General features: G+C 45.2%; 1 protein-coding gene across 12 annotated transcripts in view; it reads right to left on the bottom strand.

The window, feature by feature from the left end:
• Nedd4l (NEDD4 like E3 ubiquitin protein ligase) overlaps window positions 1-27,942 on the bottom strand; it is a 323,858-nt gene that overhangs the window by 112,047 nt on the left and 183,869 nt on the right. For 8 of the 12 annotated variants that reach the window (XM_021151067.2, XM_029471743.1, XM_029471742.1 and 5 more), the window contains 2 exons: window positions 25,995-26,033; window positions 23,642-23,695 (listed from right to left, as the gene is read on the bottom strand). In XM_021151067.2, coding sequence (XP_021006726.2) covers window positions 23,642-23,695; window positions 25,995-26,033 — 93 coding nt within the window. Of the gene's footprint in view, window positions 1-18,945; window positions 20,859-23,641; window positions 23,696-25,994; window positions 26,034-27,942 lie in introns of those variants that run through there. The other 4 variants (XM_029471740.1, XM_029471738.1, XM_029471741.1 and 1 more) reach the window with 4 other exon arrangements.

Raw genomic sequence — 27,942 nt, 5'->3', positions numbered from 1 at the left:
CGAGGATTGCCATTTTACAAATAGAAGATGAATTCAGAAAAGTTTAGAGACAGCAACACATGGGGGACAGGTCAATGGCTCTGAAATCTAGAATTTTCCTTACTATACCCTAACAGGCCATTTGTAAAACTGCACACATACTGAAGTGTGCATTTTTCTCCTGTTGACTTGAAAAAGAACCTGTCACCTTAAGGGTTAACATGAAGAAGTGTCCAGGGCAGTGAGGTGCTTACTGTGGAAACCTCACGAAGTTGACCTCCGTTATGGTCTGTGTAGGAATGCACATATAATAAATAAATAAATAAATAAATAATAAGTAAACATGAAAGAATTGTGGGCGTGCCAAGTGCGGTCAAAGACTGAAGGTAACCAGTCCTTCCTGCTGGCATTAACTCCAGCACACGGAAAGATGACGACGGTCATCCTGTGGAACCAGTTAGGAGATGCCACCTTGTCACTGTGGACTTCAGGGCCCTCAGGCAACTCTGTTGGACGGCCAGGCCTGGGAGTTTCCCCATCCTCACCCACCGCAGCCATCGCATTCTCAAATAGGGTGTCACTGACCCGAAGTCTCAGGCAGGTAACAGGTAGAGACAGCCCGAGGCGGCTGGGGCTGCTCTGGCGGGAAGGCTGTGTGGGCAGAACCCCAACATGTGTGGGCAGCACCCCAACGTGGCGATAGCACCAGGAAGGCTGACTCAGAGGCCACCTTGTTACTTCTGAATGTCCAGCTGCCTGGGGATTGCACATCACTCATGGGACATGTCATCTGACCTTTGTATCTTTCCAAGTTGCTCAAAAATGAAATTCTGTTGTTGTTGTTGTTGTTGTTGTTGTTGTTGTTGTTCTTCTTCTTCTTCTTCTTCTTCTTCTTCCTCTTCCTCTTCCTCTTCTTCTTCTCCTCCTCTGCCTCCCCCTCCCCCCTTCCTCTCCCTCTCCCTCTTCTCCTGGAGGCTGACGTACATACAGCTTAGCTTAGCAGATGACCCTGAGGCATGGGTATTTCATGACCTTGCAGTTGTGTTGTGACTCTGTGTGTGTATCTGGACTTTAAAGTAAATGTAATTAAACTAGACAGTTCATGAGTCCAATTATTGCTCCTTCTGTGTTGCTGGGCTATGGGGAAGGCTCAGACAGTAAAGAGCTTCCCACTGTGTGAGTGTGAGGATCCGAGTTCCATCCATAGAACCCATGGAGAAAAGCAGGGCATAGCAACACATGCCAGTCATCTCCGTGTTGGATAACGTGGCAGAGACAGGCAGATCCTTCGGGATTGCTGACCAGTCAGTCAGCTGGTTGAGCCAAACGGAAGTCTCCATTCAGAAAGAAGATAGGTGACACCTGAGGAACTGCATCTGAACTTGTCTGGCCTCCATGTCATATGCATACAAGCACATATGCATGCACATACACACACACACACACACACACACACACACACACACACACACCTATGCTTCCGGGCACTATACTACAAAGGCACATAAGATTGAAAACAAACACTGTCACCCCCCTCTAAGCCATTCTTTATTGTTGGGAAGAAATCCTTCTCCATTTACTTGTGTGATCACATTGACAGACTCTGTCTGGGACCCAGCACAGACTGTGGCTAAGAACACTTCTCTCTCTATAGCATCTAAGAATATGGCGGATAAAGACTACAGCCTCTGACTTCCTTTAGTTGATAACAAAACACCCACTCTCTCAGCTTACTCGGGCCACACTGCAGCTGTTTCTCAGCTGTCTCCGCCAAGTGTATCCCTGAGCTATGCTGCCGGCCCATCCTGTGCGTGGCTCCCCTCCTCCAGCTTCCGGGAAAGCAGCTGTGCAAGCACAGGAAAGGCTCACCTACCATGGGCTTTGCTGACAAGGTTAGATCTCTCACGAGAGAATGCTGAGGGCACTGTCTCATGATTACCTACCATTAATAAACCAACCTAAAAGTAAGTCAAAAACTATGACAGCCCCTGTCATCTCTCATCCATTGTCAGACAGTATGGCCTCAACTGTGGTCGCTCGGATCCCTTCCCCAATCTGTCATAGGTAAGGGATGGCTAGGAGGCTGGAATTTCTCTCTTTAAAAATTTGTATCTCTTATTTATGTGCAACATGGATGCCCACAGAGGCCAGAGGTAGTGTCTGATGCCCTACAGTTGGAGTTACAAGCAGTTGTGAAGTGCCTGACATGGTTGCTAGGAACTAAATTCAGCTCCCCCCACCGGGAGATGAGCAAGCGCTCTTCACCACAGAGCCTTTTTCTCCAGCTTCTGGAACTGTCTAAATAACTAACCCGAGCTTGCCTCCACAGTGGCTGGCTCCACAAAAGCAAGCATTTGAAAAGGCAAGAACCAGAAGGTACAGGATAAGCCAACAGATGGACTCAGCTTAGCCCAGTAGAATTCAAGGGAAAGGGAAACACATCCCCACTTCTAGATATAGAAGGGTGAGCAAAGGGTGACATCTTTGCTCGTCTATGCTGTCTTCAGCTCCTAACAAGACAGCATCCTGTGGTACCCCAAGCTCCCTCAAAACTTTTAATGTAGCCAAGAATGACTCTGAACGTCTCATTCTCTATAGCCCCTACCTCTCATATACCAGGGTTACATGAATTCATCAGTGTATGGGGGTGAGACCAAGGGCTTCAATGGGTACTGAGGTACTGAGCTACAGCCTAGTCTATTGTTCTCTTTTGAATTTCAGAAGGTGCCATAGATGTAATCTGTAATTATGGTCTTCTGGCTATATCAAGAGCAAACAGGGAAGGCCAGGAAGGCCTTCGCAGAGGAAAGAGAATGGTACAATTAGGGCTTACAGAATGATAAGTCTGTCTGCTTGACTTGTTATATAGCTACAAGACCGCTTCTACAGCCCCTTGGGACACACAGAGATATTGGTATTCTAAGAATGTACCACAGGAAACAAACAAAAGGAGTTTTATTTAATCCTAAAGACCGTAGAGGGGCCCTCACAGCTCCTTATAGAAATCACAGCACAGAATGTTAAGGAAACAAAAGGTTGTCTCCCACTATGAGAGAGAGAGAGGGAGAGAGAGAGAGAGAGAGAGAGAGAGAGAGAGAGAGAGAGAGAGAGAGAGAGAACGAACTTAAAATCTAGAAGGAGAGATGGGAGTGTCTAGGCCATCCTTATTCCTCTGGCTGCCTCCTATTTTTAAAACATCCAGCATTGGAGTCTGGGAAGGTATGGCTTAGCAGTTAAGATCACTTGCTGTTCTTCCAAAGGACCTGAATTCAGTTCCCAGCACCCACAGTGGGCAGCTCACATCTGCCTGTAAGTCTAGAGGATCTGTTGCCATCTTCTAGCCTCTTTGGTTGTCTGAACACACATGGGATGTATGTATGTACATAGCCACACACACACATAAATCCATGGAACTTCCTGTCTCTACTCCTGTTCACTTCCTTGGGCAGATATTTCACTCATCAGGGCCTCTTTGCTATTGGTAACGACCACAGTCCTTCAAAACAGGCCCTTCTGTCTTCTTTAATACTTGTACCTCTGTGGACTTCCCAGAGCCTAGGATGTCCAACGGATTCAGAAGTGTCACCTAGCTGGACTGACTCCCGGTAGCCACAACAGGCGTGTCACATGTTGTCCTGGCCTCAATTTATTCTTTCTTCCTTGTTGTTGGGATAGGTGGGGGCTGAAGTAAGTATTAATTTCCTTCTGTCAGTGACAATGAACACTTACTCTCTACTCTTAAGGGTTTAGAAATAAACATTTACTTAGGTTTTACTCTTTAGTGAAAGAATTCATGACCAGTACAGACTTGTAGTCTCTGTTTGATAGAATTTATAATGTCAAATCTTAACATAAACCTGGGAAGAAAAGAAATATACATGTTCCTAAGGAACACTGACAAGTATAAAGGAAATATAAGATATGGAAAGTGTTAGTCTTTTTTCTCCCTGAGTCTCTTATTTATTTTCTGTCCCAAGGACGATGTCCAATGGACAGCAAACCACGGTTGTAGGTCTGAAGGTAAAATTTGCTGACAATCTCATTTCAAGCGCACCCAAACTTAGCAACTAATTCTCTCCACCTGCTTTATTAATAGACTCCTGAAACTCGGAGATTCGAGGGAAACACGGTTGGCATTAGGTCGGCAAGTCACATGGACCGAAGAGAAACACATTCTAATATAATCATTACCAACAGACAAACCTGATAACCCCGACTGGGGAAACTCCTCCATCAGTTACACTTTCAGGCTGCTGTTTACCAAAAGGCAAACACACACACAGCTGGTGTGGGAGGCGGGATCCCATGCCCGGATGCTGTTCCATTTAGATTATACTCACCACAATTCACACTGACCTCAGGTTACTTAGTTTGAGTTGTATGCTGAGGATATAGCTCAGTTGGTGGAGCGCTTGCCCAGCACGATGAAGCCGTGTGGCTGACCCCCATCCCTTCATACACTGGGCATGCTTATAATCCCGGCACTCAGAGCTGGAGGCAAAAAGACCATGGCTTCCAAGATCAACCTGGGCTACATAAGTGCCTGCCTCAAAATAACAAATAAAACCATTTTACAACTATTTCTTTTTTTCTGGCATGCTTCTAAAAGAGTGACTTAAAATTGAGTTTAATGAAGACTAGGTAGAACAACTTTTAAGAAATACATCGAAAGGAGAGGTAGCCATTGCTCAAGAACAATCTTGCTGTGGCCTTTTGCAAAAGTAAATAAACCTGGGTTTCTCCAAAGTCCTGGAACCTGAAGTCATAAAAGGAAAAGTTGTTGATGGTGCTCATCAAGTGAGACATAAAATTTGAAAAAAAGAACAACAACAACAACAACAAAAAACCCAAAAAACAAAACAAAAAAAATCCTTTTTATTGATTTCCCCTCCCACTCCAGGACTCTTCCATTACAGTATGTTAGGAAAGTCATTAATTCTGAAAGGATGGCGTTCCTTACGTAGTGACCAAAAGTATAAATTGAGATCCGTTTGCTGATGACACCATCAGCAGATAGACTTGTGACAAATTCAGTCCTTAAACATCCGTGAGGAATTCTTGTCTTCTCTTTCAGAGGGAGCAATAACAGAAAGTTAATATTTGCTTATGGTTATTAAGCACTGCATTAATAAGGGCTTATTCTCTCACCACGGCTGGAGATAGAGAAGGTCAAGTGAGCTTACTGAACTCATGCATCCACCCTTGTAAAAGTGTGATTATAAGAGATGCTGGATGCAGACAAAGAGCGAGCCAGAAAGGAGATACGAAGGAAGGCAGAAGACGGCGGGCAGCACGCACTTTATTAAAACCTATTTAGCATCCTTCTTCCCGGCCTTTATGATCATACTCTGATGAACAACGATACATGCTGAAGCTTAGTGAGCCGCCTCCTACATCCTCAGCCACCGAGAAGCAGCAAATTACACGGGGCCACTGCTCTGAGAGATGCATAAGTATCCCTGGCTCAGCAGAGGACTGGTGATGGGCTCTAAACATCTCTGAGATCATAGGGCTCTGAGAACGTCAAAATAGAAGCAAGTGTGTGCCTCTTATTAGCCCCACCAATATTTCTCTGTGTGTGTGTGTGAGAGTGTGTGTTTGCCCACACAGGTGGACACGTGTGCAGAGGTCAGAGTTCAACCCCAGGGTTCTTCAGGTGCATCCTTTGCTGGTCTGGAGCTTTCCGGGCAGGTTAGGCTCACTGGCCGGGCACCAGTGGAATCTGTTGTTTTCTTCATGTCCAGCTTTTTCACATGGATATTACGAATCGAGTCAGATTCTCAGCTTTTGCAAACTACAACATTTTACCAACTGAGCCATCCCCCTTGTTCCCTGCTTTGCTAACAGATATGTTCAGTGACGTTAAGAATAACCAGATTATATGTTGCAAAGGTCACCTTGAGTAACAAAACCCGGGACATGCAAGCCACTGTCTACTTAGGATGGCATCACAGAGAGCAATGTAAGCATGAGCTATTGGGCAATCTGAAAGCCGAGCTGTCCCAGTATGGTTCACTCAATGGAGATGATCGAGAGCCCAGATTTGGTACAATTAAACCCCAAACAGCAGGAAGAGGGTAGTTCGGGCATCAGGGGCCCTGAGATCCAAACTTTGGTGGGACCTGCAGATCTACAGTTGGACAAGGGACCATGCTGTCTAATTCAAAAACAGCGACCAGAGGAACTTTTGTCTTTTCCCCTTTACAGATTCTGCTTCCAATAAGAAGACACCACTTCCCAGCTCCGTCAGAAATGTCAAAAATCTGACAACAGCCCTCCTCTTTTTAAGAAGTGGCATTACAAAAGCCACAAAAATGCGCTCAGCTAATATTTGCAGCAGGGAGAAAATGCAGCTACTGGGGTAGGGGTGGGGGGTGGGGGGGGTGGGGAAGGCATCTGTGCCCAGGCTCACAGGACAGACCGGCCTGTCCCCAGCTAGAGTTAGAACCCCAATTCCACCTCCTTTTTACAGTTGGAAACTGACAAGAAAAATTAATCCTTTTACTTCTGAGCTATTCTGGGAGACAAGCTCCATCATGCAGACTTTGAGACTCCTCATGGGAACACCTTGTTGCCTTAATGCAAAGGTGTCACCCAGGTTCCTGAATTAATTTTGCGGAGCACACCCCTATGCACCACTTGGCAGGCAGACTTGAGAGTGACGAAGGCCAGGTAAGAAGAGATGGCATGTCACATCCATGGCTATTCCTCATCAAACAGGTCTAGGATGTCAGCTGCATCAGCTTACCTAGCTGCTCTCGGCCCTGACTGTAGCAGAATTGCCTGTGTGCAACCCCAGGTATTAACACTCTGCTGCAGTTAGAATATGAAAACTCTCCTGGGCTCCAGTATTTGAAAATTAGGTCTTTGGTGATACTGTCTGGGTAGGTAGAGCCTTGCTAGACAGGGGAAGCAGGCCAGCAGGGGCAGACTTTGGGGTTGCATAACCTGGCCTCTCTTGCCATTTACTCTCTGGTTCCTGACTATGCATGAAATGTGGCCAGCAGCCTCCCACTCCTATATGCTGTGCTGGTATCAAAGTTAAGCCCTTCCCCTCAGTTGCTTCTTGTCCAGTATTGTCAAATGGAGAAGAAAAGTAACCATTAGACCTCTCTACTCCTTCATGGCCAATGAGGCCACTTCTGGCCACAAGTCTATTTTTCTTACTGGATAATCACCATCAATAAAACTCTATGAATTCCGTCTGCAGTGTTTGGAGCAGATCTTAGCCCACTGGGAGTTAAATCAGCAAACTGGCAAACGTATCAATAAACTAATATAAAAAATAGGTAGCCAGGCATGGTGGCACATTCCTGTAACTCCGATACTTAGAGGCAGAGAAGGGAAGGCTGGGAGTTCAAGGACAGTCTCAGCTATGGATCTAACTCCAGGCCAGTCTGGGTTTGATTCAACCTTGTTTCGAAAATAACAAAAACACAGATTCAAAAATAAATAAATAAATAAATAAAATCTGGTGGCCAGTGGTTTACAGAAAACAACATGTTGCTATGAAATGCCTTCTTCTGTGCTGAACCATTTTAAACACCATTTTGGATGCAGGGTGGGAAATGGAAACCCCTCTGAATGCTTGCAGACTGTGGCATGAACTTAGAAAGCTTTCCTAAGGATTTCAAAGCAAGGTGGCATTAAGCTAGCCTTCCAGTCTATAAATACGGCCATTATTGCCGCCTGCCCCCAATACCCTCGACTGCTCACTCTGTCCCTTCTTCCCCACGTTGGCAAATCTTCCTGCATCTGTTTTGCTTGGCAGCGCACATCAGCATTCCAACAGATGTCACCTGGCCACTGCCTGCAGATTGCAACACACCAGGCAAAACAAGAACTCTGTGTAAAGGGAAAACAACCCTTAGGGAGGTTTCTGTGACAGGAGGTCCTTGACGCACAGACTAGGGGTGGGGGTGGCATCAGAGAGGAGACTGTGCTTCACTCCACCTCCAGACCCCATGGTGCCCCGGACCACTAGAGGAAAACTCCCAAACCCCATTATACCTAGCAGGAGGTTCCTCCTCTCCCCCAAGACACATCATCGTCTCCTACACAGAACCTCTCTATACAGGCCTGGTTCTACAGCTGCAGTCATGAGGATCAGCTGGGTTCGGTTACTTTATGATACCCACGGGACTTCCATAGAAAACCATGATGTCTATTTTCTCCTTTTGTGTAAATCCGCATTATAAGAAATATTTTCAGTAGCTCAAAGGAGCAACTATTTCCTCAGCAGGCATTCCCCCGCCTGGACTATGTCTTTGCCAATAGATTCACACTGTGCCTGGGTGCCCACCCTCAAGTCCCCAGCTGATCAGGGAAATGCATGACAGGCCAGAAGATGAACCGACGACCCAGAACGTGAAGGAAAACGTTCCAAACTCTGCTCCCAGAAAATGCAACTGAAGAGCCTGCCTGGTACTGGGGGATGAAGCCTGCAGGATAAATGATCTATTTTAAAAGCTATATATCTGCTTTGTAGCCCACACATTATTCATCAATGGACAATATGACCCATAATAAATGCGGTCTGCAAATCAGAAGCCGACTCTCTGGTGAGAAGCTGCAAAAATACATCCACCCACACCCTGGCCCGACACAGGCAGCAGAAGACATCTTGAAATAACACTCCCTGGAGGAACATGAAAGCGCTCCATTTTTCCAAGCATTGCAAAATGAAAATGGCAGGCTAAATACTGAGGTGAGGTGACCTCCTCAGAGAACTGACGATCATCCTTGGCACTCTGGGGAGTAAGTGGGGATGAGGGAAGGGTTGGCGACAACAATGTAAGTCAGGGACCATGACCTTCCATCCTTGAAGGACATATGAGCTTACAATAGCCTCCCCACTTGGCTCTCAGCTCCTACTGCCTTGAACACTCTCAGTAGAGTGGCCACCGTGTCCATCTCTGCCCCCATAGAGCCCTTCCTTCTATGGCCTTGCATCTCCATATGTTCCACGATCTGCTCACCCCATGACCATGCTCCTTCCTGAGGGACATTATCTATGGAGGTGACCTTTATTTGGTGACTTGGCATAATCTAGTCTTGTAAAAGTCTCAAGGAGACTGTCTAGATTAAGTTGCCCGTGGACACATTTATGTAGGTCTGTCTTGATTGACATAGGAAGACGTGGCCCCGCTGTTTGGGTCCTGGATTGTCTCAGGCTAGAACTAGCGAGCTGAGTACTAAGCACACATGCATTCATTTCTCTCTGCTCTTGTCGGGCTGATGTGATGATGTGACTGGCTGCTTTAGGCTCCCGCCGCCATGACTTCCCTGCAGGGATGGCCTGTAAACTGGAACTGGGGGTGGGGGGAGGAGTCAAATAAAACCTTCCTTCCCTAAGTTGCTTTCTACCAGAGTCTTTCATCACAGCAACAGGAATGATGCTAGAAGCCGTCCTTGTGTACTTAGCACCGCCTTGTGCCCCTCCTTGCCATTCCCTTTATTCATTAAGTGTACTTGGCGTTGAAGTCCTTTGTACACACTTGTCCCTCTGAAGTATCTCCTCCCAGCTATGGACTTGATGTGTTCTACATCCCCCAAGGCTGCCTCACGTAAGCCCTGTCCTGGTTCCATTTCTGTAGCCCTCACCATCATCTCCTATGCTGAGCTTTACCCTCTGGTCTGTCTTGGGTGAGCAGCTTTACCGCTCACCCCTGTCCTTGCTAACAGAATGGTGTGGCATGAGGGAAGGCTGGGTTGGTTCTGCTCCTTGCTGTGGTCCCACCGTCTGGGATGGTACCTGGCTTGAAAGAAGGGTTTTGCGTTAACGACTAACTTCATGAGTGCTTATCCATCTGATCTCCTACCAAGTTCATTTATCTATGGTAGGGTCTCGGGAGGGCCCTTCTGGGGAGTCCTACGTATTTGTTCCAGCAGACGAAAGTCTTATTTGTCAAATGAAGAGGCTTTAGGAAAGGCTTAAATAAATATTATGGTTGCATGAGTCAGGACAACATGACCAACTCCTTCCCCCATGGCATCGAAAATACTCCCAACAAAACAAAGGCACTGAAATAGACATCAACACTTAGAAACATCCAGGATTTTTCTGCTCTACCACCAGGATACAGACACCAAGTGCAGAACTGTGTGGACATCACTGCCTGGATTCCTCCTGGCAGCCTAACCCTTCGGTCCTCAATGGCAAGTGGGAAAAGTGTGATGAGGGATTTTCTATCACTGATGTAAAAATGCATGCATATATATTCATTGCAATCTTTTTAAAAAATTTTCCCAATTAGTACCTGACCAAAGAAGGACTATAAACCTTATTCTCACTCACCCCAGACTCAGGTATCTTTGTAGATTAAGCAACTATGGACTTTCATCCTCGTGATGAAATACTGGTTTCTTTGCATGTACCCTTTTTACCAGTTGCTTGTGGTTGGGTGACAAAGGTTTCTGGAGAGACCCTACATATACAGCTACTCACACCTGAGAGAGAACCCAAGATAGACCAGAGTATGGATACCAGCAAAATCCAATTTGGTAAACCAATGGGTTTTATTGCAGCAAGAAATGACTCAGACAGTTATATCACCACAGCCCACTCCAACATGGGTGACAGCTCATAAAAGCTGGGAGCCAGGAGCACACTGCACAGCCTGCACGCAGCTCCATAGATTGAGGAGTGTCTTTTCTAACTGACTCAGTTGGTCTAAACCTCTTCAAAGCAGATGGTCCGGTCTGAGTCTTCTTTGCAGCTTGGTTTGTCTGAGCGTGATACTCTGCAGCCTTTTCCTCAGGGAGGGAGGGGCCTAGTGAATCTCATCGGTTTTGGGGACTTCCTGAAGCTATTTCGAGTTGTTTACCTTCCTGTTTAAGGAGCTTCCCTGCAGAATGGAATGTTTTAATCTCAGAGGAAACTGTCCATCAGTCACACCTCCTTCTGGGTTCAAAGGGGTCAGAGACATCCACATGAGTTCTGTGGTCTCGCAGTTCTGAGGTCAGTATCTAGCAGGTCAAAACTAGATACCACGGCATCTAGTTTTTCTCAGTATTCCTGTGCTACATAAGAAGCTCTCTAAGAGTATAAGGCCACTATGGGCAAGGACTACCCCCACCCCCATATCACCACAGCATCTCTCTTATCTGTGTGCAACTCCTCCTTTCACAGGGATAATAAACCATTCACCAGGGATAAAGATAGCCCCATGCTCTCTGAACTCAGAGGATGAAGTTTAAAATAGCTGCTCAACACAGACAGTTTCTGGCAGGCGACAGTAAGCTGGATTCCAGTGGTCTTCCCAGACAAAAGTCTTAAAACTCTTAGGGAAGGGAATTGTCTCAGTTATATTTTCGTGATTGGCTGGCTACCTTGAGTAACAGGCCTTCCTTCATTTGATCGTAATAGGGCTTTGGGGGACTTGATTTTAAAATATACATCTTTTCTTTTCTTTTCTTTTCTTTTCTTTTCTTTTCTTTTCTTTTCTTTTCTTTTCTTTTCTTTTCTTTCTTCTTCTTCTTCTTCTTCTTCTTCTTCTTCTTCTTCTTCTTCTTCTTCTTCTTCTTCTTTTTTTTTTAAATCAAGGAGCAAGAGGGGTTTAGGATACCACAAGAAAACCCAGAGAATCAACCAATCTGAGCCCATAGGGGCTCACAGAGACTGAACTGCCAACCAAGGAGCCTAAGCCCTTCCCCAGCACTAATGTAACAGTTGTGTAGACGGGTCTTCATGTAGAACTCCTATCCGTGGGAGCAAGCGCTGTCTCTGACTCCATTGCCTGTCTTTGGAACCCTTTCCTCCTACAGGGTTGCCTTATCCAGCCTTAAAAGAAAAGGAGGTCCCCAGTCTTACTGCAACTTGATATGCCATGGCTGGTTGATACACATGAGGCAGGCCCTATTCTGAAGAGAATGAGTGGGAGAGTGGATGAGGCTGGGGGTGGGGGGTTAGGGGTGGGGCACATAGAGGGACTCAGAGGAGGAGAGGAGGAGGGGTAACTACTGTGAGAATGTACAATAAATACAATTAAAGTGGTAACAGAAAAAGCTCCTAGTGGCAATCTGTACACAGGCAATCGGTGTCTGACAACGGGAATTAGAATACTGAAACTACTGTAATTTCAGGAAGACATTCTTGTGACCAGGATTTAAAAAAAAAAAATCACACATACATACACACCCTACCGAATGACCCACTCCACGTAGGTGGAAGCAGAAATGAAAATTTCCAGAGTTCATTTCCCACAGTGTCCCAGATATGAACCCAGCTATGACGGCGACAGCACAGCACACTCCCTTCTGTGTAACTTTATGGAAAGCTTTACAGAAACACCCAGAAAGCACAGAATCACAGCAGTGTGGCTCAGCATAGGGGACTTCTTAGCATGCTTACCACTCTAGTTCAGCCCCAACAAGGCAGAAAACAAGCATATCCTCGGAAAGGCCTCTGCTCAGACTAGAACTTCATTTCAATGACACAGAACTTTAGAATGTAAAAACAACCAAACCTGAAAACCATATCCATGAACAGTGCCATCAGCCATTGCGGCATAGTAACTCCAACCTTAGATTCCCCAACAGTCAAGCAACATGATTTTACTGGTGCGAGGTTAAGTCATCTGAAATATTCAAACTAAATTAAAATGGTTGAGGTTGCAAGCCACTTATTGCCTCTTTAATGGAATGTAAAACCAAGAATAAGGCTATATGATGCCACGAAGCCATTTTAGTTAATAAAGAATAACAAAGAAGCCCAGAGCGTCTGCTGCTGGTCTACCGCCCACCTGAGATTAATTCCTTAAGGAAGTCAAGACGTATCTTAGTCCTGGGCTGTAACATCTAGCCTGAAAAACTGGATTTGAAAAAGTTCTAGAATTTTTGGGTTTAGGTAGGGAGGAGGCTCGAGTTTTAATATACACATTTCAATATTTCTGATACACTTTAAATACCTACCCACCTTAATTATAAAAGTTTGGACCAAAGCATTGTTCTTCCTCTCTAGAGGTTCATATGTGGCCCTACATTCTAAAGGGACATGGGAAACCCTCAAGCAGTGAGATCATGAAGCTTTGAAAATGGGCAGTCAAGGATGTGGGCAAAAGCAACATGCATGGGTCACTAGGTAGTTTAAAGGCTGTACACTTCTTAAATCTGGAGAGTGAAAAACCACTATTCTTCTCTCAAAGATGGACAAAGCTGCATCAAGCATCTCTACACTTCACTAACCCTGACAGGGCACAGAAAGCCCCCAGGAATGGAGTGCATGGCCACACAGATGCCCCCAGTTATTACAGAGACGTGACAGTTGCTGGACTCCTGGTCTTCTATAAAAACTGGCAGTGTGAACTTTAGGACTTCTGAGATGCACATTTACCTGGGGGGAAAATGTTTATTCTCTTGCTACCCGGTAGAATTTCATCCTCTTTACTAGTACTTAAAACACTGGCTAGTTTAGAAAAATTAGGACAGCTTAACTGGTGCTTAAGAAAACCAATACAGAGTACTTCATTTACACACACACACACACACACACACACACACACACTTTCGTTGAGGAGGAACATGGGACCTCCCACATCCGATGCTACATGACCAGCCTTAGAGATACAATGTAACTCAATTTTAAAGTGTAACCACGATCATTTAGAGATACAATGTAACTCAATTTTAAAGAGTAACCACGATCATCAAATCAATGAAATCAGGGTTCTCCAACTTAATGTATCCTTTGGTTTCTTTGGTTCCCTTGGCTGAGAGATGGAAACATTTGACTCACAGGGATCAGAACCAGCTACAGCTCTAGATCCCCATCTTTAAGAAGCAGACTTTTTAAAATTCCCTCTACTCCACCCTCTAGCCTCCAAACTAACTTCCTGTTCAAACACGGCTCTGCCCAGAGACACTGGGATTCAAGACACAACCTCAAACTGGCCAGGGCACAGGGACTTACTGGCCCACTCACCCTGGGCCACATCTCTCCCTGAAGCAAACCCTCTCTGTGTTCCAGCTGGCTCAAGAAAGTCAAAGCAACGCCATCAGGTAAATTAGGAAGAAAACTCCGTGACAGCATTATGTGTCCTGAACGACCTGAGAGAGAAGTATTTGTTAAACACTTTCAGCAATCTCACAAACCAAGAAGCCCACTATCACCATTTCTCCTTCAAGACTCCATCCTTCTGTGTCTAAAGAGGGGTGTGTATGGCTGCCTCTTCCAGGCAGATGGTAGGCTTCTACACCTCTTGTGTAAAAGAAAGAAACAGGAAGACTGTGACAGGCTAATGTCTGACCAACCACCAGCCAGGTCCAGGTTGGGACTGGCAGTCTATTGGCATTTTCTGAAGGAATTCAGATCCTCCACTGTGTATTCAGTCAACACTCTCAGCATCTAAAAGAGGGGGGGTTTTATCTTCCGCTATTATCACAACTTTTCACGGGGCACAACTAGGAGCTGAAAGGCAAAAAGGAAGTTAGGGACTTTTAGTTACACCCTTCCAGCAAGAACGTGGACTTAATGACTTTAACTAAAAGAATCTATCTGGTGGCTTCAGTTTGAACAAATAGCAGGGCCATTCAGATTAGTGTTGGCTACATTAAAATATCCAACCAAACGGGACTCGAAAGATAAATCTTTTTTTGTTGTTGTTGTTTGATTTGGTTTAGTTTGGTGTTTTGAGACAGGATTTCTCTGTGTAGCCCTCCCTGACTGTCCTGGAACTTCCTTAAACTCACAGAGATCCACTTACTTGCCTCTGCCTCCTGAATGCTGGGATTAAAGGCTTGCACCACCACACCTAGCCTTTTTTACAATAATTCTCAACGAATAAAAGTCTTTTGGCCTTCTGAGCCCCTATGAAGACAGTACACTTATCAGTATGTATCATGAGGTCAGCGATTGACTGGAGAGACCAGGAAAGTCTGCCTCAATATTTCCCCAAGCAGAGCAGCTGCACCACCAGATCATAACCACTGTTAGGCAGGATCTACTGAGGTGCATTGCCAGCAGCAACCTTCATTTTTAAGTCACACAGTGAGGAAACACCACACAGATCCTTCTGCCTCTGCAGAGTGTGAGTGTCACCACGCAAATCCATCAGAGCGAGCCAGCATGCAGCCGAAAAATGTTTACAAGATTAAGAACAAACAAAAACAACCCCAGCATCCACTGAATATAACCAAAGGTCCTTCACTCAATTCCTTTTAAGAATGGAATTATCATCGGGCCACATGGGAGACAAGAGGTTGGGGAAGACATGGTGATGGAAGAGTCAACATTCCCTCATATGCCATCAACATTTGTTGTCCTGTTCCTCAGGAACTGACTGCTCACAGGTAGCCTACGATGTTTACTGCTGATGGTGCCAAAGAATGAGTCTAACTACCCCAGGCCCCAGAGCCAAAGCCTGCTGAGGGCCCTAGCTGCCTCCTACCTCCAGCAGAACAGTGCTAACAGCTCTATGGCGCTTCACTCGTTTTTTCACAAGAATGTTGTATTACAAGGAACATTACAACCGCCTTTAGGCTCAGCATGTATGCTGTGCGTGTACAGTCATATGCACATAACGCACTACAGAATACAAGTAATGCTAACGTTATCAACATGATGCCATCTACAGTGAATTAACAGTGCTCCATACACCAGTTGGCAAAGCCCAGTAAGATAGCTATGCCTCCATATCATATTTTCTAAGTAAAATAATAATGTTGATGATAATGATGATGATAATAATAATGATCTTAATTGTGATGTGCCAAACCACAAGCTGTCACTCCAAGTACCAGCTGACTTGGGGGACAAACCCTAGCCAGTACCAGCCCCATGTACTGCCTATACAATTTTTAAGATGTTGCTGAGAATGGTTGAGTGAAAGTGAGTCACATAGCCCTGGGTTATTCTCAATCATGACCTCACAGAGAGAGATCAATACACTTGAAAAGATAAAACAGAAAACCTATAAAATCTGTTAAAAACAAAACAAAACCAAAACCACAAGACAATTAAAAGACTACAACTTTCTCCCTTTTCTATTACAACATAATTTTCTTTCCAACAAACTGAGGGCTAAAATTTGATTGGAGTATTTTTATAGTTAATAACTATTAACATAATATTTTTTTCTGTAAAAGCCTCTTTGCTGGGAGACACTCAACCTGAAACTCTCTCCAGATGAAAATAATTCGCATATTCCTTTGTTGTCCAGTGAAGTTGACCCGTATTCACAAAAGACTACTGCGCCACTGAAGACTCTGCTGGAGTTCAGAAGGCTTGCAGGGGAAGGGAAGGTTCTCCCTTCCACTCCCTTGTGGGAATTCCTGCTTTGGCTCCAGGGTCCTCCTCCCTCCATTTACTTACAAACCCTTGTGTCAGCAAGAAATTAAGAAACTCCCCAGCCTTTCTAAGTAATAAAGGTTAAGAGCATACAAATGGAAGCCCTTGAACACTTAATAGTATCAATGGGAAGAGGAAGCTGGCTCCATAGGCTTGGAGAAGGAAGAGCTTGACAGTTATTTGTGGAAAGGGTGTTTGTGTTTGTGTGTGAGTAAAGACAGCCCAACCAGCTCAGGATAACTCAAATATAGCCAGGAAGCTTTTACCGAAAAACCCCATCAACGACGGTAACTAATTCATTAAGAGACTTCCAAGAATGCTACAGATGGAGAGGGCGAATTCTAAGACCCTGGAGACATTTTCTTGTCTATTGCTGTTACCTTTAAGAACAGATTTGCGTGATGGGTGATGTTTGGGGAGTCTACGCTCACGCAGATTTCCCCTGTGTTTTCTACTAAGAATCTAGCTGGTTAATATCGTTAGGTTTAGAATGTTTGGGAGGCACATTTAAAAGCACACTAAGCGTGCTGTGCAAAAGGGGCTCCCAATCAAAAGATTTCCTTCATCGCTCACACCCAGCCTGAGTAACCGGTTGTGCTTAATTGTTCATTGAGAATAATGATGACCTGTCCTTAAGAGTAAAGCAGCAGCTAACTGAACCCCGCTGAAGGAGGCTAGTGACAGCCAGACTGTAGACGCCTAAGTGAATGTTTTCCTTCAAGATAAATAAGGCTCAGGCAGCTGCTGGCCAAGCCTAACACCCTTGGTCTCTATGATACACATACAAAGCTGGTGAATAGACGGATCGTTCCATTCCATGACCAAGTCTACTCTCCCCTCCTTCCTGCCTGCCTACTTTATTTTGTTGTTTTTGTTTTGTTTTGTTTTGTTTTGTTCTGGGGGGAAAGACCTTTGCTTAAGAGAAAAGCATCAGTTTGCCAACCACATGTGAATTTTTTACATGTCTAGAATACATACATGTTCCTCATGTTGTGGTGATCCCCAACCACAAAATTATTTTCATTGCTACTTTGTAACTGTAATGAACAATAGTATAAATATCTGATACATGACTCCTTCCTCAAAGGAGTTATGAACCACACGTTGAGAACCAATGCTCTACATAGTTCTTGAAACTTACATTCTTAAAATCCACGAAATTTTAGGACACCTTTTTAAAAATTTCTTTAGAGATTCTAGACTGGGAGTTTGGTCATATAACTGCATCTGTACCCAACACCTAAACACCACAAAGGACTTCCGTTTTCAGCAGTCACGTCAACCTGAGGAAAGGCATTCCTCACTGGGGGATGTTCCTGGCTGAACACGGGATGGTGCTGATAAAGCTTGAAACTGTTTCTACAGTGATTTCTTGGGGTAGGTTAAACAAACTGCTACACTGTCAAGACACACTGAGATCTGTGTCACAGTCGAGGAAACTGTATGGGGTCTGGACCAAGGAAATGGATAAGACTTAATGGACATAACGAAGCAAGAAAGGCTCCATTGCCTTTCATGGCTCTTCATTCCTAAACACGGGTGAAAATTTTAATGATGGGAGTGGTGGTGTTCAAGTTTACCCGACTCACCAGAAACACTCCAAACACAAATCAATAAAGGGCCACAGTATTCTAAAATACCAACTCATCTGCCTACCTTAAAAAGACATATCACACTGAAACGCAAACAGAGGTCCACAGGCACCTCATGATCATACCCTGAGACTGCCAATCACAAGAAGTTCCGAGGAGGGAGACCATTTAAAAACTGGAGGCTGTTCTTCGAGAGAGAACACTCAACGAGTGAAGGCTAGCACAAGGCAACCTGACTGACTTGAAACCACATGAGCTGAAAGTCATTCAGGCTGGGCAGTCCGTAGCTGTCTCTCTGTACTCCATTTCACAGAAAGGAGAGAGCAAACCCCCCACATGCAACAAAGCCAGCATGCCCTCTAAGGACGGTTTCCACAGCTGGAGAGACGGCTCCATCCCTTGGCATCCTTGGCTTGAACTCTCAAGTGGGCTGAGCTAAGTTACACTGCTGTGTAATATGTCCCCACCACAGCTTTCCCGTGGTACCTTTTCCGTAGCCAATCTACACCCGGGGACACATCTCCTACTGTCCCCGGAGTGACACACACTTGATCAGAATTACCAAATGGCACAAAACCCAACAACGATACATTTTATAACGAGAACTAATGATGTCTTTAAGAAGAATCAAGCACGGCCTTGATGAAGAGGCTCAAATGCCTAGCCTTCCCAACAGCCTTTGAGCTTTCTCTGACAGTTGTCAGAACCGTATTTGCAAGCAGGGTTTCAAACACACTACCAACATCAGCACATTTAGGTGCTGACTTATTTTTTTTTATAGCAGAATAATTTTAAGAAATATATTTTTAAAGTTCTTTCATCCAGAAGGAAATCTAAAAAGGGTGTGTATTAAGCTGCAGATTCCAAAACAGACAGAGCTTTATGACGTCCAGGACCTACGGAAAAGATTTTTTTCCCCCTGAAAAGCTAACTAGCTTCATTGACTGCTACCAAAACACTGGGATCCCCTGACTCAACATTGAGGGATAGATACTCCCTTGGCAGCGGCTTGTGCTGCAAAATAACCAAGCTTTCTGGGTTGGCCTGGTCCCTTCTGAGCCACTCAAACATGTGCACCTGTGGACTTACCGGAGCGCCAGCTCCAGGGTGTCCAGGACTCTTGTGAGTCTCCTCTTGGTTTTGGGGGGTTTCTTCGGGTCCCCGAGTCACAAGAATTCGGAAATGCTGCTGCCCTGCATTTTGATCCTGCCTGATCTTGAACATGCACCCCGGGCTCTGCGGGGTCCTCTCTGAATTTGTCCTGCGGATCTCAGGGACCATCCTGCTGGCCCGAGGTGATGCTTCTGGGGTTCCGTGGTCTTCAGTGGGGCTTACCCGGCCAGCTCGGGGCTGGGTAGGGTATGACGTGCTCCTCTCCAGCCGAATGCGTGGATATCTCACCAACCTGTCCCCCTTAGTGCCGGTGAAGCCAAAGTTGAAGTCACCAGTCAGCCCCAGAGCGCCTTGCTGGGGCTGCTGCAGTTGAAAGACAAAGCAACGCTTCCCGGAGCTCCCAGAAGCATCTGGAACATGCTGGAGGGACCAGCGCCTGGGCTCAGCCTGGCTATCTGGGCCGAAAGGCAGGAGCCGCACCTGGCGCACGTCAGCGCTTGAGGCTCGGTGTTGGATGCGCAGGCCTGGGGTGGCCTCCTCCGAACCCTCGGCCAGGTGGGGACACTGACCATGGTGATCACAAGTGCCATTGACCAAGGTCCCCGGGTCCCAGGCTGCCCTTGGAGGGGAGCTTCCAGGAGTGTCCACTGGAGAGGGTTCCGATGAGCTGATCTGAGCCGAGACCCTTGTGGCTGCGGCCTGGTCTCCCAGGTCAGCCTGGGTGCTTGGGGGCCTGTCGTCGGGTCCCTCCGGTGGCCCGCAGCTGTCTGTGGCACCGTCCGCAGCCTTTCGCTGCAGGGAGATCTGCACAGAGGAGCTGCGGGTAGGCCTGGCGTCCACCCCGGCCAGGAGCTGCGGGATGAACATGGATGAGCTGCGCTTGAGAGCGCCCACGCCCTCCTGCAGGCCGCTGTCCTCCCCTGTGCTCTGGGTGAAGGGGTGCGGGCTGCTTCTCCGTGGCAGCGTCTGGAATGCCATGAAAAAGTCTTCTTCTCTCTCCTGGTCTAGAATCTCAGACTCAGGGGCCGTATTGCTGCGACCAGAGCCAAAATGAAACCGAAGCCGATGGGCCATGGTGACCAGGGGGGCCGGGAGGGAGAGGGCGAGCGACAACAACACGCCCGGCACTGCCAGAAGTCAAAACCCAAAGACACCAACTCCAAGAAAAAGTGTCCCATCTGCCAAACCGTTAGCACTGCGGCACCAAGAGCGACAGATAGCAGAAATAGCCCAAGTGGCGAGCTGCATTCCAGGCATGATTGGGTAAGAGCAAAAAGCTCTCATCTACTCTGTGACAGAGGGTAGGATGGCCAGAGACACATGACCGCCTGCTTCCCCTCCAATGCCAGCTTCTGGACTTAGTGAAGTTTCCCCTCTCTTGCTGTTTTCCCCCCCTCTGAACAGCAAGAGCCTGAAACAGCACCTTCCCAGCTGCTGCAGTCCTGTCAGAAAGGGGCGGCCCAGCAGGGAGCTGGGGCAGCTGACTAAGGCAGCAGCACAGGCACTAGCAACCATGCTGTAAATCTGACCTATCACACTCATAGGGCACTGCTTTCCCAGCTACCAAGAGCAACAGGTCCCTTTCAAGCGAGCGGATGCCAGGCACAAGTACCCAAAGCTATGTCATCCACCTCCCCACCGTATCGGAGAATGAGTAAAATACAGCTTGGCTGCAGGGTGAACTCTCTCAAGCATCAAATGTTATGTTTCTGTTATGATATCACCACACTGCCACGAGGGAATGCTAAGCAATAAAATGTACTATAAATACGATTACACACCCTGCGGAATTAGTGTCCCTTTAATGGGAAATTATTAGACTATGATCTACAAGTAAGAAAATAGCCAAGTGGAGGCACAGGGGGCACACTACTGCACAGCCAGCTGTGGGCCTGGTCCAGTTCCTGCTACTTACTAGAAACATTCTTCATTTAAAGAGGGGTGTGATTATGATATGATTGCCAGACACAGCAGTTAACAGAGAAAAGACACCCAGCAGGGGAAAACAGTCTCATATAATCTCATTTGCATGACACATACAGGCACACACAGATAACACACACACACACAGATAACACACACACACACACACACACAGAGAGAGAGAGAGAGAGAGAGAGAGAGAGAGAGAGTGATGATGAGTGTGTATCCGGGCGTTGTAGTAATTTAACTTGAACACCATACAGAAGAAATGCCTGGAACTCTTTTTATAGGCAGAACTCATCAAGATTACCACAGTTAGGCCACAAACCTAGAGTCTTTCTGTTTGCAACATACAAGAAAAAACCTGAGAACTAAAAGTGAATGCCCCCCAAAAAACTGTCATCAGATTCATCACAAACCTGGAAATACTCTCTTTCCTGTGCCCCAGAAACAATGGTTCCTTAACAAAGATATTTATTTAGGCAGAACTTTAAAAAAATAAAAGGGGAAAATGCCAGGCTGCAAAGAGTGACAAAAACTTACTTTAAAATCTACAAAGCACATTTCTGTCAACAGCTCTGAAGCAGAAGGTGTGGCGGATTAAGCCAGTGTTTACACACACCCAAACTTGCTTTCTAAAAGCTCAGAGTTTTGAATGGCAAAAAATAACCTCTGTGAAACGTAGACTCTGGTCTGCTCAGTGCCAGAACTTCCAAGTAGATAGACTCAGGTCACGTATTGTCTTTGCTGGATTAACAGACAACAAAGAAAAAAAGCCACCGCCAGCACCATTGATATTCTGTGGATGGTAACCACACAGCAGACAGCCCGGGGCAAGGCATGACATGAACACATAAAACACAACTGCTCATTGGGTTTTTTAATCGCTCTGCATTCAAAGCCCCCTTTTGGTTTGGAAACATGGTTTCCTACCCATGGCAAGGTCGCTCGACTGCAATTATTATTTTAGATCGCACACAATGGGAAATCCGACACTTTTTAAACAGTAAATTTCTCTAGCAGAAGAACATAGAGAATCTTCAAGTTTGACCACTGTTTCATTTAAAAAATGACTTTCTCGGAGGGTAAGGACCAGTGTGTGGAGGCCCCATTCTTGCAGACTTACTGCTTACGTTATTTCAATGAATGCTGCTATTTCATTCCCTGGCCGGGCCTTGCTGGAGGGATGTGAGAGGCTGGAAACTACACTGTGCACCTCACAGGAGAGTTAGTCCTCACCTCTAATGATCACTCTTCCAAGACTCACTTCATTTCAATGAAGCCACCACAATCCCACATTTATAACAGGAAAGATGCTGGGACTCAAGATTCAATCCGCTAGTGCTCCGTTTGCAAGACGAAAGCCACATACATCAGAGTACATCCACCCCCAAATCCTTTATCAAGGGTAGAAGGTCAGGCTAGGTTATAGGCTGACACTAACAAGACAAGGCGTCTGACCCTGTGTATCCCCTCGCTGGCATTTCGCCAGTCACCCTTGGAACCAGAGTTCCTGCATTCCTAGTAACAGGGAGTGCATAACTTTGTTTCAGGGATCCTCTTATGGATACACTGTGTCAACTTCAAGCTATTCTACAGTTTGCTGAGTTTCTATGGAATTCTGCAGAAGGACAAGCTCAGGAATGCACGTTCCTTTTAGGCAGGACAGTAAGTAGGAGTGGAATCAATCACGTGCCCGGAATTGTATTCCCACTTCTGAGAGTGCTTGAACGACTGACATATAACCTGATCATGTTCCTTTTCATAGCTGGGACACTTGGCTCATGAGAATTTGATGTAAACCCTCAAGTTACTTAGGAAAACAAAACACTGGGCCAGCCAAATGTTTCCACAGATAGAGGAGCTCGTCATGCAAACCCAGTCAGCCACCTGTGTCCCTGGAACTCATGTAAAAGTGGAACGAGAGAACTCACTCCAAAGAGCTGTCTTGATTATCACATATGCACTGTATATTCTATGTCATACACACACATGCATACATACATACATACACGCATACACACACAGTCTATATATAAAATGCTAGTTATATCAGCTCTCTTCTTCAAGCTCGTCTTTGAGAGTTCTTATTTTGATTTTGGTGGGTTTTCCTTCATGTATGGATATGTTGTTTTTACGGTATTGGGAACAGGACTTCGCACACACCAGGCAAGTCCTCTACCACTGAGCCACACCTCCCCCACACAACAGGCAAGTCCTTTACCATGGAGCCATACCTATAGCCCTTATGCTAGTCCTTTCAAATTCCTTTCTAAGAATTTTTCTTGAGAAAGTACCTCTGGTTTGATTTCACCTGCTGAGGAGACTTGCTTTAATTATAAACTAACTGGTAATTAGATTTTTGTTTCCCCAGAGACCATCACCATGGAGTTGTCGGTGAATTTGCTGTGGTATTATATGTCTGAGGAACATTTTGAAACATTTTGTTTGCAAGATTGATGGCCTCGTTTATAGATGCACACACCTATCCATATTCCCCAACGAAAGCATCTGGGGAATGCTTCATAGGTGACTTTTATTAGTATTAACTATAAAAAAAATACACACATACTCAAATCAATTTTCTGACCTAGTAACACACAAATATTTGCTGGAACTGAGAACTTTAACAGTGAAACAAAAGCAGTCTTCTTGGGGGCCACATGCACAGTGGGTGACCCAGAGGATCTGAAAGGCATGGTTCGAAAAACCTAGTTTTAAAGAAATAAAACTCAAAACCAAGACTTACCAATCTGTTCTCGTCAAATACTTCAAATAGAAGCCTGTGATTAGATGGATTTACCTAAAAGGGACAGAAACGATAATTCAAAAATCAACAGGTATAATTTTAAAATTGAAATAAGAGACACGAATAATTAAGAATGACTCCTAGCACACACGAATCTACTATATATCAATAACCGACTTGTATGCTGTTATTCTACCCTGGCTATCTGGGCATACCGGAAAAAGACAATATGTTAATCATGGTCTCTTGAAGAGTGATTCTCAACAGTCTGCAAGGACTTCTCATGTCTTCTATAGAGGTATCCTCATAGGTTAAGGTCCTATGCTCAGCTATGGCAAAGTCCCACCTACAACTATAATTTCCTGAAGCACTAACACTATATGGCCTCATTTAATTCTCCCAACAACCCAACAGTGTGTTAACTACCAATTCATTTTCACACCAGAAATCAATGGAACCAGGGGCTTGAAGCCATTTGCCCAGGAACCCACAAGTCAGTATACTGAGCAATCAGAACTTGCCCTGGGTCAAGGTACAGTCACACCCTGAGGCTGCTTCTGTTTGCTTCTTTCTCTTTCTCCAAACTCACCCAAAAATCCCATGTTTCATCAAGTAGACTCAGGTGCCGTTGACTAATTACCAACCTTCCCAGACATGGCACCAGGTACTGATGTTGGCATCCCTGCCTGTCAATCAGGGAAGAAAAGACTACACCTCTCTTTCTTTGGAGAAAAGGGATCCTGGAGAGTGAATGCTTGGTGTTTTCAGAGGCTGTGAGTGGTCAGGACAGACATGGGACTTGGGTCTAATGCTAGGCTTGGGCTCCTTCCTAATGGAACATGGAATGACATTATATTTGATTGTAGCACAGAGAGCTTGGGAGCCCAACTTGAGCTCTTGGCCCTGGGTCCACGTCTGCTTAGCAACAGAACAAGCAGAAAGATGGTTGTCTGTTCATCAACTCTGCAAAGGGCCCCACACTCATCAGGAATACATCAATAAATAGTCTATAGCAGGAACAGGCACATAACAGGCATGCAGTACGAAATTGTGGAAGGAATAGAATAAAGATCTTTAATAAAAAACAAAAATATGCCCACAGGTACGATTCACTGAAACAGTTTTATATCTACTAAAATTTATACAATGTGGTTCAAATAGGAGGAGTACAAACAGTCTGGAGTTTTCACGAGAAGGTTGCTTGCTGTATTTGAGAGTTAGCTAAGAGCCAGTAACAGACCCTTCTCGACCTCCGACAGCATTTTGGACCTTCACAGAGTTATCTAGAATATATCTGGTAGAGGCTGGGCATGGGATCTACCAAGTGTTAAAACCTCAGAGACACATTTCAGCTCTGAACATAATAGAAAACAGATGCCGGTCAAGTTATCCAAATTCGCAGTGCAAAATATCCTAGCACGGCCGAGAGGAAGAAGCCAGGGTCTTGTGCCCTGGGCCTGGTGGCAGTAGAAGGCTGAAGCTGGAGCAGATTGGAGGTGTTTAATAGCACAGGGTATAGACAACTCGGGCTTTCATTTTGAAATAGGAAAGGCCTTCTCTTTCCCAAGTCGAGGCCTTAATGTGTCCTAATATCTGTGAGCAAACACCAGTAAGCACCAGTCTCCAGTAGTTCAGAGAATGCCCTTCTGTCTCCAGCGCTCTGAACAGGGAGTGCCGGGGGCTGAGGAAACGCTCCCCTATTCGGTGGTATTAAAAGTCGCTGTACGCATTAGATCTCTGAATTAGAAACCGTTCCCTTCTAACCAGAACATAACTGGTAGTTTTTCTGTCTTTTGTGGGGAGGCAGGGCTGAGGATCAAACCCAGGGCTGAGAAGGGTCTCCGGCATGAGAGGCAAGTCCTCTACCACTGAACCAGCCCTGGCCTCATCACTGGCACTATGCAATGTCTCCTTTTAATCATCTTCCTACAGTGGATGAGCAGACCATAATCCATATCACAGAGAAATTCAACTGTTGCCTTAAACTGCATTTGCTTCTTGCCTTTTTCTTCAAATTCCATTTTTTTTTTCAAACAAAACAAACCCATAACTGAAATTAACCAGACTTATGTCAATCTTATTTTTAAGGAAAAGTTTGAGTTGAAAAAAAAAATAACATGTGTGTTATTTTGACAACCTTTTTTATCTCTCCTATATAGCTCCAAATAAAACCTCCACAGATCCTCAAAATTTGGGACACACTCAGAGGCTACCTGCCCAAACATTCTCTGTCTTAAGGGAAATCTCTTACTTAAAATACTAACTAGTTTTCTTTCCAGGGGTCTTTTTTGATATCTCAATACCAATCAATATTGATCAATAACAATCATTATGAAAGAGAAGAAAAACTTACCCTAAAATAAAACTCTTCATTCCACTTTGGGTTCAGCGTCTGGAAGAGAGATTATTTTGTGAATCTTCAGCTGTGTTGGTACTGACAGTTGCTAATATAATACAGGCTCTTCACACTTGCACAAACATTTTCTTCATAAAACCGACTTTTAAAATGGCAATGAAAGCAACCTTTAGTCAATTATTGAGCCTATTCTATAACCCCAGGACGCATGTGGAGGGTCAGAACTTATAAGGCTGACGACTCATGACTATGAAACCATAAACCTCACGAATGAGCTCACCCGGAGGAAAGATGCTGGACTTACTGACAAAGGAGCTATGGAAACAAACACTCCCTTCAGAACATGGCATTAAAGATGATTTACTCTGTCAAGAAGGAAGTAAACTTTGCTGACTCCCCTTTCCTTGCTACAAGGCTGTGCTAAACTTGGAATGGCTGAAAGCGCTCCTTACTTACATCAATGTTGACATTTGAAAAATATTTTATAAAGAACAATACTGATAAGATTTTAACACACCACACATTACACACACACACACACACACACACAGAGAGAGAGAGAGAGAGAGAGAGAGAGAGAGAGAAGGGGAGAGAGGGAGATTATAACCAAAGGGAACTGCATTTTTTTAAAAAAACTTATTTAAAAATATCCTTTGATCTTCTCCATGTCTGATTCATATTTTATCAATCTATTTAAATATACATCTCACAAGAACACAGCAATGATATTTTGATGCTCGGCCTGAACAAAATGTCTTCCCAAACTAATATAAAGCACTTTTTTATGAGGGAACACGCATGTGTATGCGTATGCGTGTAAGCACACACACACACACACACACAGACACACACACATACACATTTGTATAGGCATAAAAGTCAGAGAAACCCAACCTGTAAAAATGACCTGTAAAATTCTGAAACCGAAAAAATCCCCATGTCATCGACACATTTGCCTTTTAGCAGAGGAAAGAAAAAATAAAGAAAACAAACAAACAAACAAACACAGAACACCACACATGAAAAAAACAACACCAACAATGATCAATTTGCATTGGTTTAAAAAAAACCAGCAAGATCCCACTTTCCTCACACCCCTACTCCTCAAAAAAACCCCTCCCTTAATGACCACACTTTGGGGCATGAATAGAAATGAGATGGAATTGGCAGTGTGAGTGTGTGTGTGTGTGTGTGTGTGTGTGTGTGTGTGTGTGTGTGTGTGTGTGTGCATGCGTGAATATTCCCCTCCTGACCTGGAAGACAGGTACATGGGATGAAATAGGAGATGTTGCCAGGCAGGCAAAGGACAAAAAGAGACCATAAAGCCAATGGAGCAGGGACCCAGGTAGAGGAAGCCTTAGCTGTCCCAAAAGCACGACACAGAACAGTACAACATGGCACAAGACAGTACAGCAAATACTAACCAGGAAGCTGGCTGCAGGGATGGAGACACTCCCTCCAGCTGGCGAACGGAGGGAGAAATAGGGCTGCCACTCCAAATGAAAGACATTGCAATACCCTCATCATTGGCATGTGTCTTTGGCTCTAGTCCAGCAGGGGACTAGGCCCCCTGACTGCTGTTCCAACTAGGTGCCTCAGCTTCACTGGGAACAGAACAAATACCAGCGCCTAACACTGGGAACAATGGCCTCCGTTCTCCTAGGCAGGCTCCCACTAATCTGTGCACTGGCTTCTGTTTGCAAACAGATTTTACTGCTCGTCTCAATGTCAGGTGAAGGACACCACAGTACTGTTTCCTGTACAGAATGACCCCACTCTGCCAGAGATCTGAAGTGTCTCCATAGCAGCAGGAAGGATGCAATATGTTTAAAGCAATCACGGAATCAGGATACATTTTGGCAAAGTGGTGAGACTATCTAACAGACTCAGAGAAATAGTGCGTGCGTGCGTGTGTGTGTGTGTGTGTGTGTGTGTGTGTGTGTGT

Source organism: Mus caroli, chromosome 18, assembly GCF_900094665.2.
Source record: "Mus caroli chromosome 18, CAROLI_EIJ_v1.1, whole genome shotgun sequence".
In the NCBI taxonomy this organism is placed as follows: Eukaryota; Metazoa; Chordata; class Mammalia; order Rodentia; family Muridae; genus Mus; species Mus caroli.
Note: the sequence above shows the minus strand (reverse complement) of the source record. Positions and strands in the feature narration are given on the sequence as shown.